This window comes from Anolis sagrei, chromosome 3, assembly GCF_037176765.1.
Source record: "Anolis sagrei isolate rAnoSag1 chromosome 3, rAnoSag1.mat, whole genome shotgun sequence".
In the NCBI taxonomy this organism is placed as follows: Eukaryota; Metazoa; Chordata; class Lepidosauria; order Squamata; family Dactyloidae; genus Anolis; species Anolis sagrei.
This window is the reverse complement of record NC_090023.1, coordinates 28519241-28538768: the sequence shown is the minus strand read 5'-3', so window position 1 is coordinate 28538768 and position 19528 is coordinate 28519241. Positions and strand designations below refer to the sequence as shown.

General features: G+C 40.4%; 1 protein-coding gene across 1 annotated transcript; it reads right to left on the bottom strand.

Moving 5' to 3' along the window:
• Positions 1–230: 230 nt before the first annotated feature.
• Positions 231–8519, bottom strand: SAP18 (Sin3A associated protein 18). Its single transcript, XM_060770950.2, has 4 exons — positions 8195–8519; positions 4459–4568; positions 2339–2461; positions 231–695 (listed from the first exon to the last, which is right to left on the bottom strand). The coding sequence occupies exons 1-4, from the start codon at positions 8264–8266 to the stop codon at positions 539–541; spliced, it is 462 nt and encodes a 153-aa protein (XP_060626933.1). The 5' UTR covers positions 8267–8519; the 3' UTR covers positions 231–538.
• Positions 8520–19528: the final 11009 nt, after the last annotated feature.

Sequence of the window (19528 nt, the reverse complement as noted above, 5' to 3'; positions counted from 1 at the left end):
CTACATCTGGGAAAAACTAATTTTCCTTGTAGTTTTGACTTGGGGGACACAGTTACATTTGAAGATGCATAGGCACCAGTTAAATACTGTTCATCAAATACCTTTATCGTTGAAGTTTTCATAGACAGCCTACTATAATCTGGTAATTGTAGTTACATCACCACACTACTAAGGCAAGTATTTGCCTTATTTACATCCAGGTTTATTTCAATGGAAATATGAACAGTGTATTTATGAAATACATTGATTTCTTTAATTTCACCACACATATTAACAATTAGTCATACAAATCCATTCCACGCCAATTTTAAAACTGCACACATATTAATGGCTGCTGTAGCAATGCTTTGTATTCTTCACAAACACTGCAGAGTCCCATTTTCATCCATTAAAAAAAATTGAAAATATACGGTAACGCTATAAAAGACCATCAGTATTTTCCAGGCTTCATGAGTTTCCAAGTATTTTCTATTAAAAATGAAATATCCTCTAACAAGACATCATTGCAGGTGGTGTGGCACTGAAAGAAATGCAAACATTAATAAGGTCTCATGCGACCAGATGGAGGCGGTGCTCTATTTGGAGGAGTAATTGCTATGTCGAGGTAATCCCCTATATGGAACTTCTGAGACTGGAGCGTCATGGAGTCTTCTGTGCCCTTTCTTCCCGACATTGTGCTACCAATTTCCTTCACCCTGTAGAAAAAAGGAGACATTATTCACCTTTATAAAAATTAAGACCAAAATTAAAATTCAATTTACCATATATACTCGAGTATAAGCCAAGCAAATATAAGCCGAGGCACCTAATTTTACCACAAAAAACTGGGAAAATGTATTGACTCGAGTATAAGCTGAGGGTGGGAGGGAAAAGCAGCAGCTACTGGTAAATTTCAAAATAAAAACAAGGTACCAATAAAATTAAATTGAGGTATCAGTAGGTTAAATGTTTTTGTATATTTACATAAAACTAATTTAAGAAAGGACTGTCCAGCTCTGATTAAACCATTATTCTAACCTACTTCAATGTAAATGTGCTTACGTATCCTTCCAATAATCATAAAGAGCAAAATAAATGTAATAAAAATAATAATAGAATAAAATAATGAAAATGTAATAACAGTAATAATAGAATAAGATAATAAATGCAATAATAATAGAGCAAAATAAATATAATGATAGAGTAAATGTAATAAAAAATAATAGAGTAAAATCATAAATGTAATACTAATAATAACACAGTAAAATAATAAAAAAACTTTGACTTGAGTATAAGCGAAGGGAAGCTTTTTCAGCCTAAAAAAGGGCTGAAAACTTTGCTTATACACGGTAAATTCAGGGCATTTCCTCATGCTAAATTAGATCACTGTTCCCTCTTAGCTAGTGTTGTATACTTTGCTCTGGCTGCAGCTTTCCAAAGGTCTTTCTCGGTTTTGCTGCCTGAGACTTTTCTCAATGAAGATGCCAAAGGCTGAGGCCAGAATACAATGCAAAACTTGGAACTGCCACTTCTTTTGGACAAGAATTCCACAATCTACAAGCCAGCATGGCCGCCAGTCCAAAACCTAACTTTGCCAAGTTCTGATGCAATGCATGTAGAGGATGCCAAGACCCTTTTCTGGTTGAAAATTGGGGTTACAATCTCATAAGTGCTTGCAGTTCATGTTTATGGTCACCTATGATCATATGTGACCCTACCAAACCCATCGTTTCAGCCTGGCCGTATCTCAACTGAAGGGTTTCAGGTGCTGCAAATTAGGGCACTGAAAACTGTGATTTGAAGCACACCGAGGAAGTCTGTTCTTGATGCCCTCTGTATCAAAGAGAGAGCTGCAAAGACATGATATACAAAAATGCCTGTCATATTTTATAGGAGTGTTCTGAACTGTCTTTCTAGAAACCAGTTTTGGGGAAGAATAATTCTTAAATCTGATCCTAGCACATTTCTACCCATTTACTATTTGTAGCAGCAGATATTCATTTTATGGCTGCCAAAATATAAGCCGCATTTCACCTCTCTAGATGGGTACTTTCTTCTCCAGACTGTAACTTATGTTTGCTACTTTTTAACTAATACATTGGTGATCCCTGAACTATTCAGTTGTGACAAGTATAAAGACAAAGTATTTCTGTCCTAAAGGAAGCAATTGCAAAATCACCCTTGTGAAAGCATTTCTTAGTCAAAAAGTGATCTATTTAATTAGTGGACTTCAAGTAAATAATATAGAATATTTTTGAATTCATGGTAAAGCATTATGAGCATTTCTTCACTAGAATTCACTATAATTTTTAGATTTTGCTTCTAACATATGTATTTGTTGTTCTCGCTGATTATTTACCTGTAACCAGGCCTTTTAAGATCTGGATAAACTATAGCAAAGTTGAAATGTGTGCCTTTCTTTCTTGCTTCTGGATAGACTTCTTTCACTAAACTGGTGAGTTCCTTTAGAGTTGCATCCATCCTGGAAGATAGAGAATAAAATAAAATATAGATATAAAAACAGTGAATTTTTACGTCATGCTATTAAGTCAAACCTGTTAAAGGAGATGATAAACTGAAAAATCCTCTATCAGGAAACGAATCTCACATTCAAGATTTCCATATGACTTAAGAGTTGTTCAGCCAAATCTTTTTGCCTGGTTTCATATGGGAAAATAAACTAATGAATTATACCCAAACAATAACAATAAGCCAGTCAGAATTTGTCAGTTGCCATTCTGTCTTAAGAATAACAATTATTTATTATTTCTTTATTTATATCCCGCTTTTCTCCCAATCGGGGCTCAAAGCGGTGAACAAACATGTAAAGAAAAACTTACAGAGCATAAAAATAAGCATACTCATCACACCACAAATGTATCTAATAAGAAATTATAAAACTCGCCATGACATAATAAATACATGATTTATTATTATTATTATTATTAGAACACTCCTTCAAAAATCAGCATGCAAATAAGGAAATAAAGATAGGGTCTCTGTAAAGCTCTCACAAACAATACTGCAGAAAAAGTATGGGAATAATAACTTTAATCAAATTCAATTTAACTGATTTACAGTAGAAACCTACATAATTTTCTCAGAAGCAAACTTAAATATATTTGGCAAAAAATTATTTTACAAATACACTGAAAATCCAACCTTAATCCAGTACTAAATTTTAAGGAACTAAACCTACACTTAAGACACCTAATGAGGGAGATGACAAAAAATACATCTGTTCTTATTGTCTCCTTAAATCTATAGCATAAGAAAAGCTTCATAAATTGGTTTTAGTCAGGTATTTACATTTAATTGTAGCTTAGGATGTCTCCTACAACAAGGGTTTGTAGGAGACATCCTAAGCTCCTTCATCTTAAGGAGATGGACTAATTTGCATGACGTCATTCTTCAACACTTAAACTACTGGCCAGAGAATCAAGAAGTTAACATTCCAGATTCAGGTATTTTGAAAAACATATATGCTACAGTTGCAAAGGCAACAAATATCAAATATTCATTACCTCTAAATACATTGTTACATCATTACTAAAAAACTTAAGTGACAATGCAGAAGTTTCTTAAGCACTGTCATCACATTTCATGCCAAAAGGTGTACTAGCCAGCTGAGAGAAAAAGCCATAGCAAAACTGCCTTTTTATTTTGTCACCCCATTTCTTTCGCACTGCCAACTAATCTCCTAGCGCCAGGAACCAGTACCTATAGCTCATCCTAATGTGAAGCCACATCAGAGCCTGGCAATTTCTGCTTTGGAAGAAAGCTCCTTTTGGGGGAAATGCTACACAAGGTGTTCAGCCTGACCCAACAATTATTAGGTGCAAAACCAAAAGAAGTTCTGCATCTATACCTAATAGTGACTAGGGACCTCATTCCATTTGGGGGGGAGGGGGTCTTATTGTTTTCCTTCACTTTAAAGATGGAGTCCATGAACACTTAGAAGACGATTCCTCCCACTCTCTAATGAGATTAGTTCAATAACAATTCTCATCCAACAGATAACCCACAAAAAGGCCTCTGTGCAACAGAAAAGAGGAAGGTGTTAAGAGATGTGTCCCGGGGGGGGGGGGGGGGGAGTTCAGCACCGGATTTTCTCCCAGTATCTCTATCAGCATTGGATAAACTCTAAAACAACTAGGGTATGAGCTGAATGTATCCCACAGACTGACAAGTTGCCTTCCCTCAAACAGATAACTAATATCTTAAGAATTTGATGAATATTATAAATATATTTTAGTCATAATACACAGTGGCTCTAAGCTATCTCAGCTGTGTGCCAAGTTTGGCAAAACAACACATTCAGTTACATTCTGTATCAGTTTTCCATAAAAAGGTAGCAGAGGTTCTGTGCATTCAACAGGGTAAGAGAAAGTGACGATAGTTTGCCTTTCGTTAGCTATTACAGTCTCTATCCATTAAAAAGTAGGACCACACCAGATGCCCAAGATCATGGCCATTTACCAAGTGTAGATCTGCAGTTCACTGGAGGGTACGTTTCCACGGGCAAACTCATCCATTCGGTGATGGCGTCCATTGTTGGTGGTGAAAACCCTCAGCAAGAGGGGGCAGGTCTGCATATCAAAATATTAAGCATTAAAAAAATTGCCCAGAAGATGTAAAGGACACAAGTAGCCTGCATAACCCTTTCTCAGATATAGAGCATGTTGCAGACATATACTTGAGGATTAAATATGAAAAAATAGAAGAGAAATACACATAGGTTATGCCAGAGCAATAGTACTATCCTGGGTGTAAGAGATTCATGGCAAACTCACTGTTACATCCACTGCCCTACTATTTTCAGCACCCAGCACGAAATGGGGCCGGTATTTCTGAATTGTTTTATTAAATTTTCTTTCTGATTGATTGGAATGACCTGACATGCCCTTTCAAATTTTTGGAGCATGCAACTACTCAAAAGAGCAAGGAGAAACCCAAATGATTCCGTCCTGGAGGAGAACCACTAGCAGAATAGCAAGACAGCAACTGTTTGCCATCATATCCCAGGATGTCTGCAATTATTCTCCCTAAATGCAGACATCCCAACTAGCAGGTTCAATGAGCACACGCTTTGTTTTGTGTACAAAATTATTAAAAATCTTGTATACAAATCTTCAGGTAATAATAATTATACTGCTTACCCACCTCTCCCTGCGGCTTGAGGTGGGTTACAACACAATTTGAAAACACAAACACTGCAAAAATTAAAAACAAACAAACATACGTCTACAAAAAAATCCACATTAAAATTGCATTTCTATAAAAATAAATTAAGACACATTATGTATACAAGATGTATATAAAACAACAATTAATTTCCTATTTAGACTTGGGTTCCATCACCGATATACTTGCACACACATATAATACACACACCTGTCCGAACTTATCTCCCCCTATGAACCCTCTCGGAGATTGAGATTATCTTCTTTCAACTGGAATATATGCCAGTATGGACTCTGATAACCCAGTTCAAATACGATATCGTGGGATTTTCTGCCTTGATATTCTGGGATATAGGGCTGTGTGGAAGGGCCCTTGGAATCTTTTTATTATATTCTCTTTTTAAAAGAGGTCATTTATCATGGAAGATGCTAAATTCCTATAAAATTTTTCATAAGTGTTTATAGCGGTAAATTCTGCAGGAATAGATAACTTGTGGAGGTGTTCTTTCTCTTCCTTTCTGTTTCTCTCCCATTCATTTCTCTCTGGACCCTTCCAAACAAAATATTGAGGCAGAATAACCCACAATATCTGCTTTGAACTGGGTTACCTAAGGGCCCTTCCACACAACCCTATATCCCAGACTATCAAGGCAAAATATTCCACAATATCTGCTTTGAACTGGGTTATCTGAGTCCACTCTCAGACAATGTGGGTTTTTCTGCTTGATATTCTGAGATATAGGGTTGTGTGAAAGGGCCCCGAGTCCTCACTGCCATACAACCCAGTTCAAAGCAGACATTTTGGGATGTTCTGCCTTGATATTCTGGAATAGAGGGCTGTGTGGAAGATGCTAAATTCCTATAAAACTGGAATACATTTTTCAGAAGTGTTATAGCAGTAAATTCTGCAGGAATAGGTAACCTGTGGAGGTGTTTTTTCTCTTCCAGTTTCTCTGCCATTCGTTTCTCTCTGGCCCTTTCCACACAACCATATAACTCAGACTATTGAGGCAGAATAACCCAAAATATCTGCTTTGAACCGGGTTACCTAAGGGCCCTTCCATACAATCCTATATCCCAGAATATCTGCTTTGAACTGGGCTATCTGAGTCCACTCTCTGACAATGTGGGTTTTTCTCCTTGATATTCTGGGATATAGGGTTGTGTAAAAGGGCCCCGAGTCCTCACTGCTATATAACCCAGTCCAAAGCAGATATTCTGTGATTTTCTGCCTTGATATTCTGGGATATAGGGCTGTGTGGAAGGGCCCTTAGGATCCTTTTATTATATTCTCTTTTCAAAGGTCATTTATCATGGAAGATACTAAATTCTAATAAAACTGGAATACATTTTTCAGAAGTATTTATAGTTAGGTTGTTGTAGGTTTTTTTCAAGCTATATGGCCATGCTCTAGAAGCAGTCTCTCCTGACGTTTCGTCTGCATCTATGGCAAGCATCCTCAGAGGTAATGAGGTCTGTTGGAACTAGGAAAAAGGGTTTATATATCTGTGGAATGACCAGGGTGGGACAAAGAACTCTTGTCTGTTGGAGCTAGTTGTGAATGTTTCAACTGACCACCTTGATTAGCATAAAATGGCCTGACAGTGCCTGGAGCAAACTTTTGTTGAGGTGATATTTTTCTCACATATTTATACATGGCTATCATGTTTCCTCTCAGCCTTCTCTTCTGAAGGCCAAACTTGCCCAGCTCTTTAAGCCGCTCCTCATAGGGCTTGTTCTCCAGACCCTTGATCATTTTAGTCGCCCTCCTCTGGACACATTCCAGCTTGTCAATATCTCCCTTCAACTTTGGTGCCAAGAATTGGACACAGTGTGATTCCAGGTGTGGTCTGACCAATGCAGAATAGAGCATGGGTAGCATGACTTCCCTGGATCTGTTGTGAGGTTGTGAGGTCTCTGAGGATGCAGGCGAAACGTCAGGAGAGAATGTCTCTAGAGCATTTGTCCGAACGGATCTCCCTCTACATCCCACCTCGAAGTTTAAGATCTTCTGGGGAGGCCCTGCTCTCGACCCCGCCAGTCTCTCAAGCGAGGCTGACGGGGACGAGGAGCAGGGCCTTCTCAGTGGCGGCCCCCCGCCTGTGGAACTCACTCCCTGGGGAGATCAGATCGGCGACCTCCCTCCTAACATTTAGGAAAAAACTAAAGACCTGGATGTGGGACCAAGCTTTTGGTCACTCTGACAATTAAATCAAGGACCTGGGAATAGACAAGACAAACGGAATAGGACGGACTTATGGACTCTGATATATGGACCCTGACATGAGACTGTTTTAGGTTTTTACTATGTACTGATGTTTTAATTTAAGTGTTGAATTGTTATTTTTTGTATTACTTGTTATGTGTTCGGGCATCTAATTGTGCCCTCCCCTGTAAGCCGCCCTGAGTCCCCTCCGGGGTGAGAAGGGCGGGGTATAAGTGATTGAAATAAATAAATAAATAATAGAGCATGGCCATATAGCTCGAAAAAACCTACAACCCAGTGATTCCAGCCATGAAAGCCTTCAACAATACAGTGTTTATAGTGATCAATTCTGCAGGAACAGGTAACCTGTGGAGGTGTTCTTTCTTTTCCTTTCTGTTTCTCTCCCATTCGTTTCTCTCTGGGCCCTTCCACACAAAATACTGAGGCAGAATAACCCACAATATCTGCTTTGAACTGGGTTATCCAAGTTCAAAGATATCCAAGATAATGTGGGTTTGTTTTGCCTTGATATTCTGGGATATGGGGCCCTTGGGATATAGGGCCCTGAGTCTTCCCTGCCATATAACCCAGTTCAAAGCAGTTAATGTGCGATTTTATTCAGCTGTGTGGAAGGGGCCTCTTTCTCTGTATTCCTTACTATCTCCTTCAGTCTTTCTCTCATTGTATTGTCGAAGGCTTTCATGGCCGGAATCACTGGGTTGTTGTAGTTTTTTTCGGGCTATATGGCCATGTTCTAGAGGCATTTTGGCAAGCATCCTCAGAGGTAGTCTGTCCCTCCTCCCCTTTCTGGCTCTTTTCTCTTTACCTTCTCGCGGTCGATGGGCTTTTCAGGCTCTTTCTTGATCTCCTCCTGAGTAACGCGAGACTCCACCGCCATCTTGCCGCCGCCGCCGCCTCCTACTCCTAGGCCCAAGCCTTTTCTGAGAGGGAGACAAAGCCAAGGAAGCAAGGCCGAGAGCCCGAGTCCCTCAGAAAAGGAGCGGGGAAAGCACAGCCAGCCCAAGCCTCCTTCCCCGCCTCGTGGGGACCACCGTTTCCTTATAAAAGCCCGGAAAACCGCCACAAACCTCCTCTGGTGGCTTTACCGAGGCAAGATGGCGGCATCCAGGAAAGATTCGAGCGGCTTCACTTGAAACCGCGAGCTCTCGTGAGACTACCCCTGTTGTCTCGCGAGAGAGAAACTAGAGCGTGGGATATAGCTTGTTTAAGGAATCTAGAAAAGGGTCTTGTCTGTGGAAGGATTTGAACTCAGGACCAAGGATGATCCAATGGTCCAATCGCATTAAAGTCTTATCACCCACAATTAATGTGGCTGATAAGACTTTGGGGCTTGTAAACCATGCTCCACTCTATTATTATTATTATTATTATTATTATTATTATTATTATTGATTTGATACATAGCAAGATTAGTAGACAGCAAACAAGATCACTATGCTGGCTTTTGTATTTGATCACACGTGAGAATACTTCCCAAGTGTCTAGGATGTATCAGTGAATAATGCGCACAGATCCGCGTAGGGTGGCCTTTTGCAGCTAATAGTAATTTTGTCTGTGCTGATTGTTTTTAAGTGCAGGCCAAGGTCTTTAGGCACTGCACCCAGTGTACCATTCACCACTGGGACCACTTTGACTGGTTTGTGCCAGAGTCTTTGCAGTTCAATCTTTAAATTCTCATATCGTCTAAACCAGTGTTTCTCAACCTGGGGGTCGGGACCCCTGTGGGGGTCGTGAGGGGGTGTCAAAGGGGTCGCCAAAGACCACCAGAAAACATAGTATTTTCTGTATTGTCGAAGGCTTTCATGGCTGGAATCACTAGGTTCTTGTGGGTGTTTCGGGCTATATGGCCATGTTCTAGAGGCATTTTCTCCTGACGTTTCGCCTGCATCTATGGCAAGCATCCTCACTACCTCTGAGGATGCTTGCCATAGATGCAGGCGAAACGTCAGGAGAAAATGCCTCTAGAACATGGCCATATAGCCCGAAAAAACCCACAAGAACATAGTATTTTCTGTTGGTCATGGGGGTTGTGTGTGGAAAGTTTGGTCCAATTCTGTCATTGGTGGGGTTCAGAATGCTATTTCATTGTGGGTGAACTATAAATCCCAACAACTACAACTCCCAATTGGCAAGGTCTATTTTCTCCAAACTCTGCCAGTGTTCACATTTGGGCATATTGAGTATTTGTGCCAAGTTTGATCCAGATCCGTCATCGCTTGAGTCCACAGTCTGGATATAGGTGAACTACAACTCCAAAAACTCAAGGTCAATGTCCACCAGTCCTTCCCAATATTTTCTCTTGGTCATGGGAATTCTGTGTGCCATGTTTGATTCAATTCCATCATTGATGGAGTTCAGAAGGCTCTTTGATTTAAGGTGAACTATAAATCCCAGCAACTCCAGCGTTACCAAATGACAAAATGAATCACCCCCAACCCCACCAGTATTCAAATTTTGGGCGTATTGGGTATTTGTGCCAAATTTAATCCAGTGACTGAAAATACATCCTGCATATCAGATATTTACATTACAATTCATAACAGTAGCAAAATTACAGTTATGAAGTAGCAACGAAAATAACATTATGGTTGGAGGTCACCACAACATGAGGACCTGTACTAAGGAGTTGCGGCATTAGGAAGGTTGAGAAACACTGGTGTAAGCTTTTCCAGTTACTTCTCAATCCTGCTGTCACCTGGGATATTATTATTATTATATTTGGGATCTTCTTAATATAATAAGGAAAAGCAGACAATGCCATTCAAGAGCTGTGTCTTTGTGCATATAGATGGATTTTCTTGCTCTGCCAATTAAACCTGAACTAGCGAACCTGAACTGCTAGTTGGGGGATTCTGGGAGTTGTAGTTCAAGAAGAAACTTTCTCAAGCTCTGCACATTGAAACTGAACTGGAAAACCTGAACTGCTGGTTGGGAGTTTCTATGAATTGTAATTCAAAATGTATCTTTCTTAAACTTTCCCCATTGAACTTGAATTGGGGGGTGGAGGAAGTCATTAAACCAGCCAGAAAAAAAGATTACGCAGCTATTACTAGAGAGTTCAGATATGAACAAAATGACTATTCTGATGCAGAGCATTTAAAAATTGAGAGAGGATGTAATTTAATGCTGATGGGCAGAAAATTGATCTCTTGTGTACTTTTCAAAGCAGCTGTGTTGTCCTTTTGTTATGACAGTTTTACAGCTGTTTGACCCTCTTGTTTACTCTTCGGTCTGTACACCAACAGAGATTTTCCAGTCTCCCAGCATAAAGAAAAAGAAATCCACATTGTGCAACTGGGGTGGTCCAACTGCAGTGATGGGTGGGCTGTATACACGGTAAATATATTAACTAGACTTTTCGTGGCCTGCCGATCTGTTTGAAACAAAGAGGCATAAATGACCACCATCTTTTCACAGAGAAGGCATGACAAAACTGTGTTAAGTGGGATTGTGTGTGTGTTTGAGCTTTAAGCATGTAAGAACTTCAGAAGTGTCTTGCTGGATAAGATCTGGGTCTGTCTAGATTAGTGTGCCTTGCAAGAATCCCACCCAACAATACACAGATAGTATCCACCAGAAATCTGTGGCATGTGGGCCATAATCTACTTTCCGTTCTTTATTTGTTGTTTTTATTCCATTTTGGCTGAATTTAAACCAAACTTCCCCAGTTTTATCGGGCAGCGCTTGAGAAAGTTACTTTTTGAACTACAATTCCCAGAATCCCCCAACCAGCATTTTAGCCTCTCCAGTTCAAGTTGAATGGGCAGTGCTTGAGAAACTACAACTCCCAGAATTCCCCAAACCATCAGTTTCGCTTCCTCAGTTCAAGTTGAATGGGCAGTGCTTGAGAAACTACAACTCCTAGAATCCCCCAACCAGCAGTTTAGCTTTCCTTGTTCAAGTTGAACGGGCAGTGCTTGAGAAACTACAATTTCCAGAACCCACCAACTAGCAGTTCAGGTACCCCGATTTAAGTAGAATGGACAAAACACGAGAAAGCTATTTTTTGTACTATGCCTCCTAGAATCCCTCAACCAGCAATTCAAGTTTCCCATCTCAATTTGAATGGGCAGAGGTTAAGAAAGTTTCTTTTTGAACTACAAATAAAGAATCCCTCAACCAGCAGTTCATGTTCTCCAGTTTAATGGGTGGCTCTTGAGAAAGTTCCTTTTTAAACTACAGATTCCAGAACATACCCACCCAACCAGTGGTTCAGGTTCCCCAGTTCAAGTTTAATGAGGAGAGCTGGAAAAATTACTTCTTGAACTGCAACTCCCAACATCCCACAACTAGCAGTTCACATTTAATGGGTAGAGCTTGGGAAAGTTAATTTTGAACGCCCAGAATCCCTCAAGCAGCATATTTCATGATCTGGTTATATATAAGGTGGAGTTGGCACGCAAGAGAAAGGACAAAGATAAAGGTTCAGCCTTTACGGTAATTCACAGCTTCATACGTTTATGGAGCTCTGAACAACTATTTGAGCCAGCTTACTATGTTTTAAAACTATAATTAAACAGTCTGCAAAATATATGGTACCATCCCTGTTCAGCGTTTTACAAGAAGTTTAATCTTTTGTGAAGCTAATATTGCTGGTTTTGGATCACTCACAAAACTAATTGTCAAAAATGTGTCTGAACCTGTGATGTCAGTGGCTAAACACCTTTCCTTGGGAAACAGGTAATTTTGAACCAGAATTAGACAGTCCTAGTTGTCATTGCTTGCTAGGATGCAAAAACTAACTGTGATTTGGTTTGTGTAAACATCATTTTATTATTGGATTGATTGATTGATTGATGTATCACTTTTCGCCCTGCATGGGATCCTGGGCAATATACAACATTAAAAAAAACACATAATAACTAGTAAACAGTCAATAAACACTGGGTTGCTGAGAGTTTTCCAGGCTGTATGGCCATGTTCCAGAAGCATTCTCTCCTGGTGTTTCGCCTGCATTTATGGCAGGCATTCTCAGAGGTTATGAGGTCTGTTGGAAACTAAGCAAGTGAGGTTTATATATCTGTGGAATGGGAGGGTGGGAGAAAAGTAACACTAAACAAGGGAATTCCAAACAGGAAACAATCAGGGCCAGCTAACACCTCCCAACAAAGAATTCCCCCAGGCATGAAGCAGCCGGGCTTTGAAGCTGCAAGGCCATTCAGTGCTAACACTGATGGAATCGTTCCAGGAGTTGAGTGTGATGTCTATAGACAGTCCACATTTTGCAGACATATAACAGGGTTGGGAGGACAATAACTTTATAAAGAAGCACCTTGGTCGCCCTATGGATGCCCTGATCCTCAAACACACTCTGCTTCAGAAAAAATGTAGCACTCACAGAGCTCAAGAGGTGCTGTATTTCAGTGTCAATGTTGATTTTTGTGAAGAGGTGGCTGCCAAGGTAGTGAAAAAGGTCAACATTTTCTAATGTTAGTTGTATTTCTGGCATTGCAGAGGGATTGGCTGGTGACTGTTCAATGACAAGCCAAGCTTCTGCAAAAGGTGTTTAGAGTGGCTTGTAGGTCTTCTGAATGTGCACAGACTATGTTATCATCACCATATTGGAGCTCTATAACAGATGATGTTGTGACCTTGATTTTGGATTTCATAGGGCTTGACAAGTCATAGCCATCCTAGAGGAATGTATAATTGATTATCCGAAATACCCTGAGGTGTAGCTAGGTGGCACTCAAGTATATTTTCAGGGTCAAAATCAAACTGTAAACTACTTTCGTGACTAGGTTCAATATTAAAGTTTTTAAAAAATTGCTGCTGCCATTTATTTTCTGAAATGAATAACAGCATGAGGAATATTTTGCCAGATCATATTGAACTACAGCTCCCATTATCTTTCTCCAATTTTGGCCAGTACTGAAGGGAGTTAAGAAACAGCCACACATATTTATTTATTTATTTATTTACAGTATTTATATTCCGCCCTTCTCACCCCGCAGGGGACTCAGGGCGGATAACAATGTACATATACATGGCAAACATTCAATGCCATAGACACACAACATATATAGACAGACACTCAGAGGCTATTTAACAATTCAGTGTTTTCACGAGAATATTCTGGCCACCAGGGGAGCTGTCGCTTCACCGTCTATTTGTGACACTGATGAAGTACTTCCTCATTCTTTGCATGCTTGCTGGAGATTTTTATGGCCTTGTAAATAAGTTAAATTAGCCTCCCCACATAAGTGGTCCCTTAATTTCCTACTTGACAGATGCAACTATCTTTCGGGCTGCAAAGGTCAACAACAAACTACACAAATTGGTCAGAAGCTCACTCCAACCTAGGCTGGCTTCGAACTCATGACCTTTCGGTCAGTAGTGATCTTAATGCAGCTGACTCCCAGTGCATACCATTGCAGGAGAAAGGTGGGGGTATAAAACATACATAAATCCATGCTTTCTTCTGAAAGTTGGTCATCTTCTCAATGCTATGGAATCATGAGAGTTGTAGTTTTTTGAGGCACCAGCACTCTTTGGTAGAGAGGGCAAAAGATCTTGTTAAACAACAACTCCCATGGCCTTGAGTCATGGCAATTAAAGTGGTGTCAAACTGCATTACCACCCCGCAAAAAAAAAAAAAAATCATGTCAGAAACAAATTGAGAATAGAATGTATTTAAAATAACATAAACAAAGTTAAAAACTTGGCATTATGCTAAATTTCCTTTGAACAGAAGCTGGCCACTTGGAGTACCTCTGGTGTTGCTATAAGATTGGGCCTCTCATTTGAGCTTAACTCAGGACACGGAGCAATGGATTCAAACTCCAGGAAAAGATATTGTCTAAACATTAGGAAAAAAACTTCATCGTAATGGAATATGCTGTCTTGGAGTGTGATGGAATCTCTTCCTTATAAACAAAAGTTTGATGGCCATCTGTCGAGAGCGTTTTGATTGTGTATTCCTGCATGCCGGCATTGGACTGGATGGCCTTTGTGGTCTCTTCCAGCTCTATGATTCTTTCTCATTCAGTGCTGAGACCTCGAGTGACTTCTATTCTTAGAAGAACAAAAAAGTCACTTGAGGACTCGGCACGGAGTGAGGTGGAGTCCTCGAGTTGGAAGAGACCCCAAGGACCATCCAGCATTTCAAGAATTTTATGTGTCATGCAATGAAGAATGTCCTTTGTTCATAGTAAAATAAATTTGGCGTGGTTTGATTACATTTAATGGTAAATGTTTGAAGGGGAGAGTTGCGGGAAGGGCAAAGGAAATTTAATTTCTTCTTAGAGAATGAATCACTTGCGCTCTTGGCAGCCGAATTCAGAATCACGAGAAGGATCCATTTGATAAACTTCCTTCAACATGTTGAAAACGAAAAAGGGTGGGGGAGAGAAAAGCAAAAGGCACTTGGGAGACATAACTAGAGAAAAGAAACGAGGCAGGAATAGATAGATAGCCATTCATCCAAAAGGGTCACAGGTTTACTATTGAACACGTGGCCAGCCAAAGTAGTGACCAAGTAGGGCTGATTTAGTATTTGAAGTAAGAGAGGAAGCAACAGTTGAAAAGCACATCTTGACTTGAACGCATACATTTTCTCCTAAAGGCAAAGGGAAAACTGCCTGCTATGCTGTTATTGACTGCCGTCGAATAATTTCTGACTTATGGGAACCATAAGGCTATATTACAGATGTTTCATGACAGAATTTGTTTAGAGAGGTTTACCCTTGCCTTTTTTTGAGGCTGAGAGTGTGTGACTTATCCAGAGTAACCCAGTAAGTTTCCAAGGCTTTAAACCCTGTAGATTAAGGCTGGATCTAAATGGAAAAGGAAAGGTTTCCCCTGACATTAACTCTAGTTGTGTCCAACTCTGGGGGGTGGTGCTCTTCTCCATTTTTAGACACCTCCAAGGTCATGTGGACGACATGCCTGCATGGAGCGTCGTTACCTTCCCGTAGCTATTGATCTATTCACATTTGCATGTTTTCAAACTGCTAGGTTGGCAGAAGTTGGGGCTAAGAGCGGGAGCTCACCCCGCTCCCCAGATTCGAACCGCCAACCTTTCGGTCAGCAAGTTCAGCAGCTCAGTGGTTTAACCCGCTGCACCACCAGGGGGTCCAAGGCTGGATCTACACAGCCCTAAATCCCAGGATTCTATCCCAGATTATCTGGCAGTGTAGTCTCATGCAATCCAGTTCATAGCAGATAATCTGTGATGAGATCCTGGGACATAGGGAAGTGTAGATCCAGCTTTAGATTGGGTTGCTCTGAGTTTTATGGCATGTCTGGCCATGTTCCAGAAGCATTCTCTCCAGACGTTTCGCCCACATCTATGGCAGGCATCCTCAGAGGTTGTGAGGTCTGTTAGAACTAGGCAACTGGGGTTTATATATCTATGGAATGTCCAGGGTGGGGAAAAGAGCTCTTGTTGAAATCCACACGCATGTGGGCAATTTCAACGAAAAGGAGGAAATAATGAAAATGAATAAAATCTGGCTACCGGTATTTAAAAAAACTCTAAAGTCAGAACAGTAAATAAAGAACAACACTCGGAAAACAAGAGAATTCCAGGCAAGAAACAATCAGGGCCAGCTAACACCTCCCAACATAGGATTCCCCCAGGCAGGAAGCAGCAAGGCTTTGAAGCTGCAAGCCCATTTTGTGCCAATCAAGGTGCTCAGTTGCACCATTCACCTTTGCCTCCAACATACAAGAGCTCCCACCTTGGACATGCCACAGATATATAAACCCCACTTGCCTAGTTTCCAAAAGACCTCACAACTTCTGAGGATGCCTGCCATAGATGTGGGCAAAACGTCAGGAGAGAATGCTTCTGGAACATGGTCATACAGCCCAGAAGACTCACTGTAACCCAGTGATTCCGGCCATGGAAGCTTTCGACAACAACTTTAGATTGTTTCTATTATTGGTTTGCAGTTGTCAAAATATGGTGAAGTTTTGTCAAAGGCTTTCATGACTGGAATCACTGGGTGTTTGTAGGTTTTTCGGGCTGTATGGCCATATTCTAGAAGCATTCTCTCCTGATGTTTCACCTGCATCTATGGCAGGCATCCTCAGAGGTTGTGAGGTCTGTTGGAAACTAGGAAAATGGGATTTATCCTTAGTTTTTCCAATTTTTGTGTGTCTTGGAACAGTTTCTACCCGTAGAGATGTTCAATGTATTGTGATGTTGTTTGATGATAAGGTTTTTAGACCTACACTTTTTAGAAATACACTTGACATATTTCAGCTAATTGAATTAAAGTATGACATGGGTCCTCTGCATATTCGGCACAAGGCTATCACAGCCCCTTCAAGATAAAAAGCCAACAAGACAAGAAATAATGAACAGTAGTGTAATGCATACTAGGACAAACAAAAATTTAAAAATCCCAGCTTCACATAAACTCATCATTGTGCATGGAAATACATCTTTGGATTGTGGTACAGAGCTTGTCAACTCAAAAGTATATGGTAAGAGGGACAAAAGGCAAATTCTACATTAGGGATAGAATTGTGTTGAAAATAAAACTGACTGTCCATTGTGTGACATTTTTATAGCACAGCGGTGAGATCTGGTAGCCTCGCTTCAAAGACAATATCAGAAAGGAGAAAAGTTTAGATAAATTGACCAAAGGGTTTGGATAAAGAGGAAAAGCTTTAGCAGGGGGTATGCATCAGAATAATAAGGAGAAACTTAATAAAGCACAAAGAATAGGTTCTATTCTATGGGGATTCTGCGAGGATAATAGCAAAGACTGCATTTAGTATCATTAAAAGTTTCCATATGCTGAATAAAACAGAGTGTTATATATTGTATAGAACTGAAGAGTCAGAAAAGCTGCAGGGAGACATACCTCTGGGCAGATGGAGAGAATGGAGCTGTTCTTTGCGAACTTAGTAAGGAAATATCCTCCAAACTAGCAAAGATGACATCAAAGGTGGATCCTCAACCGCACAATTACAGGAGTTCAGAAAAACTACCCTAAAGTATAGCAGAGCATCCCAAAATCAAACAGGATACTTAAAGTAGAGCATTCAGCTCATTAGCGAGCAGAGCATGAAGTGCCGTCGGTTGTGGCTATAAGGAATTTAGAGCTTAAGCAGGCAAGATGCAGAGTCCAATCTTTTAAAAAGTTACAAAGGGTTTGTAATGATGAAATAATTTGGTCTGAGTTACTCTAACATCCATCTCTTCTAAGGATTCAAAGAGAGGGGGGGAAACACTGATCGCCATATCTCTCTGACACACACGCAGAGAGAGATCTCAAAGCCCAAGGCACATACCACGATGTAAGAAACAGAAGTCAAAGTGGAAAAGTAATGGAAAAGTATCTATTCTACACAACCTATCAGAATGAGAGCAGAAACAGGAGAAATGAAATGAGACACATCCCAACTGTCCATATTCCATATTTCCCCAAACATATTTTTTCAAATTAATCACGATGCTTTAATTATGTTGAATTTGTAACAATGAGCCCCCGGTGGCGCAGTGGATTAAACCCCTGTGCCGGCAGGACTGAAGACCGACAGGTCGCAGGTTCAAATCCAGGGAGAGCGCGGATGAGCTCCCTCTATCAGCTCCAGCTCCTCATGTGGGGACGTGAGAGAAGCCTCCCACAAGGATGTTAAAACATCACAACATCCGGGCGTCCCCTGGGCAACGTCCTTCCAGATGGCCTATTCTCTCACACCAGAAGCGACTTGCAGTTTCTCAAGTCGCTCCTGACACCCCCCCCCCCCCAAAAAAAAACCACAATGAAAATACATCCTGGATATCAGATATTTACATTACGATTCATAACAGTAGCAAAATTACAGTTATGAAGTAGCAACGAAAATAATTTTATGCTTGGGGGTCACCGCAACATGAGGAACCGTATTTAGGGGTCACGGCATTAGAAAAGTTGAGAACCACTGATCTAGGGAAACAATGCAAAATAAACTTTGAGAAAGATAGCAACTTAGAACCTCACCAGCTTTCCTAAAGGGAACTGAAATAGCCTAGCCCTCAATTTTTTACCATAACTGGACTGTGTGTGTTTCTGGCTAGAAATAAACCAGCTGAAGGATGACTGCATACCCCAGTTGTTTGTGGCTTGGTTAATTACACAAAATGGAATGGGCTCCTAGTATCTCATTTCTGAATATTGATGAGTTTACAGATATTTGAGAACCACCATAGCCAAATGGGGCAGGTCATCTTAAGAGTCCACCTTACTGTTGCTGTTTCTAAGTGTCCATCGTAGCTATTTTATTACTCTTATAATGCACATATACTGTAGAAGTAAGACAATTTGATACCACTTTAATGCCATGGTTCAATGCTATGGAATCCTGGGATTTGTAGCTTGATGAGGCACCAACGTTCTTTTGCAATGAAGGCTAAAGGCCTTGTAAAACAATAACTCCAGTGATTCCATAGCATTGAACCATTGCAATTAAACTGAAGTTAAACTGCACTAATTCTACAGTGTAGAACATGCATGGGCAAACTTGGACCCTCCAGGTGTTTTGGACATCAACTCCCACAATTCCTGACAGCCTTAGGCCCTTTCCTTTTCCCCCTCAGCCGCTTAAGCTACAAATCTCAAATGTCAATGTCTATTTCCCCAAAACTCCATCTGTGTTCATATTTGGGCATATAGAATATTTGTGCCAAGTTTGGTCCAGATCCATCATTGTTTGAGTCCACAGTGCTCTTTGGATGTAGGTGAACTACAACTCCCAAACTCAAGGTCAATAGCTCACCAAACCTTTCTAGTGTTTTCTGTTGGTCATGGGAGCCCTGTATGCCACATTTCAATGCCATAATTGGTGGAGTTCAGAATGCTATTTGGTAGTAGGTGAACTATAAATCCCAGCAACTACAACTCCCAAATAACAAAATCAAAAATTGATGGACATACATTGGGTTGTTAGGTGTATGTTGTCCAAATTTGTTGTGAATTGGCCCACTGGTTTTTGAGTTCTGTTAATCCCACAAACTAACATTACAGTTTTATTTATATAGATGAAAATGGCAATGGAAGAATTTTTGTTGCAGCATGTAAAACTCAGTTGGTGAGTGTGTTAACTGAAAAATGCAAAGCACAAAGCTGATTGGTTGGGCCATGCCTGAGAGGCTAGCTGAGCCTGGGAATTTTGGCAACAGTTACATGTTCAGGTTTTATGTACA

Excerpts from the sequence above, each read along its gene's own strand:
- SAP18 (XM_060770950.2), bottom strand. The coding sequence starts at position 8,266 with ATGGCGGTGGAGTCTCGCGTTACTCAGGAGGAGATCAAGAAAGAGCCT. Across the intron at positions 4,569-8,194 it reads AGCCCATCGACCGCGAGAAG|ACCTGCCCCCTCTTGCTGAG; the intron begins GTAAAGAGAAAA and ends TTTGATATGCAG. Across the intron at positions 696-2,338 it reads CTTAAAAGGCCTGGTTACAG|GGTGAAGGAAATTGGTAGCA; the intron begins GTAAATAATCAG and ends TTTTTTCTACAG.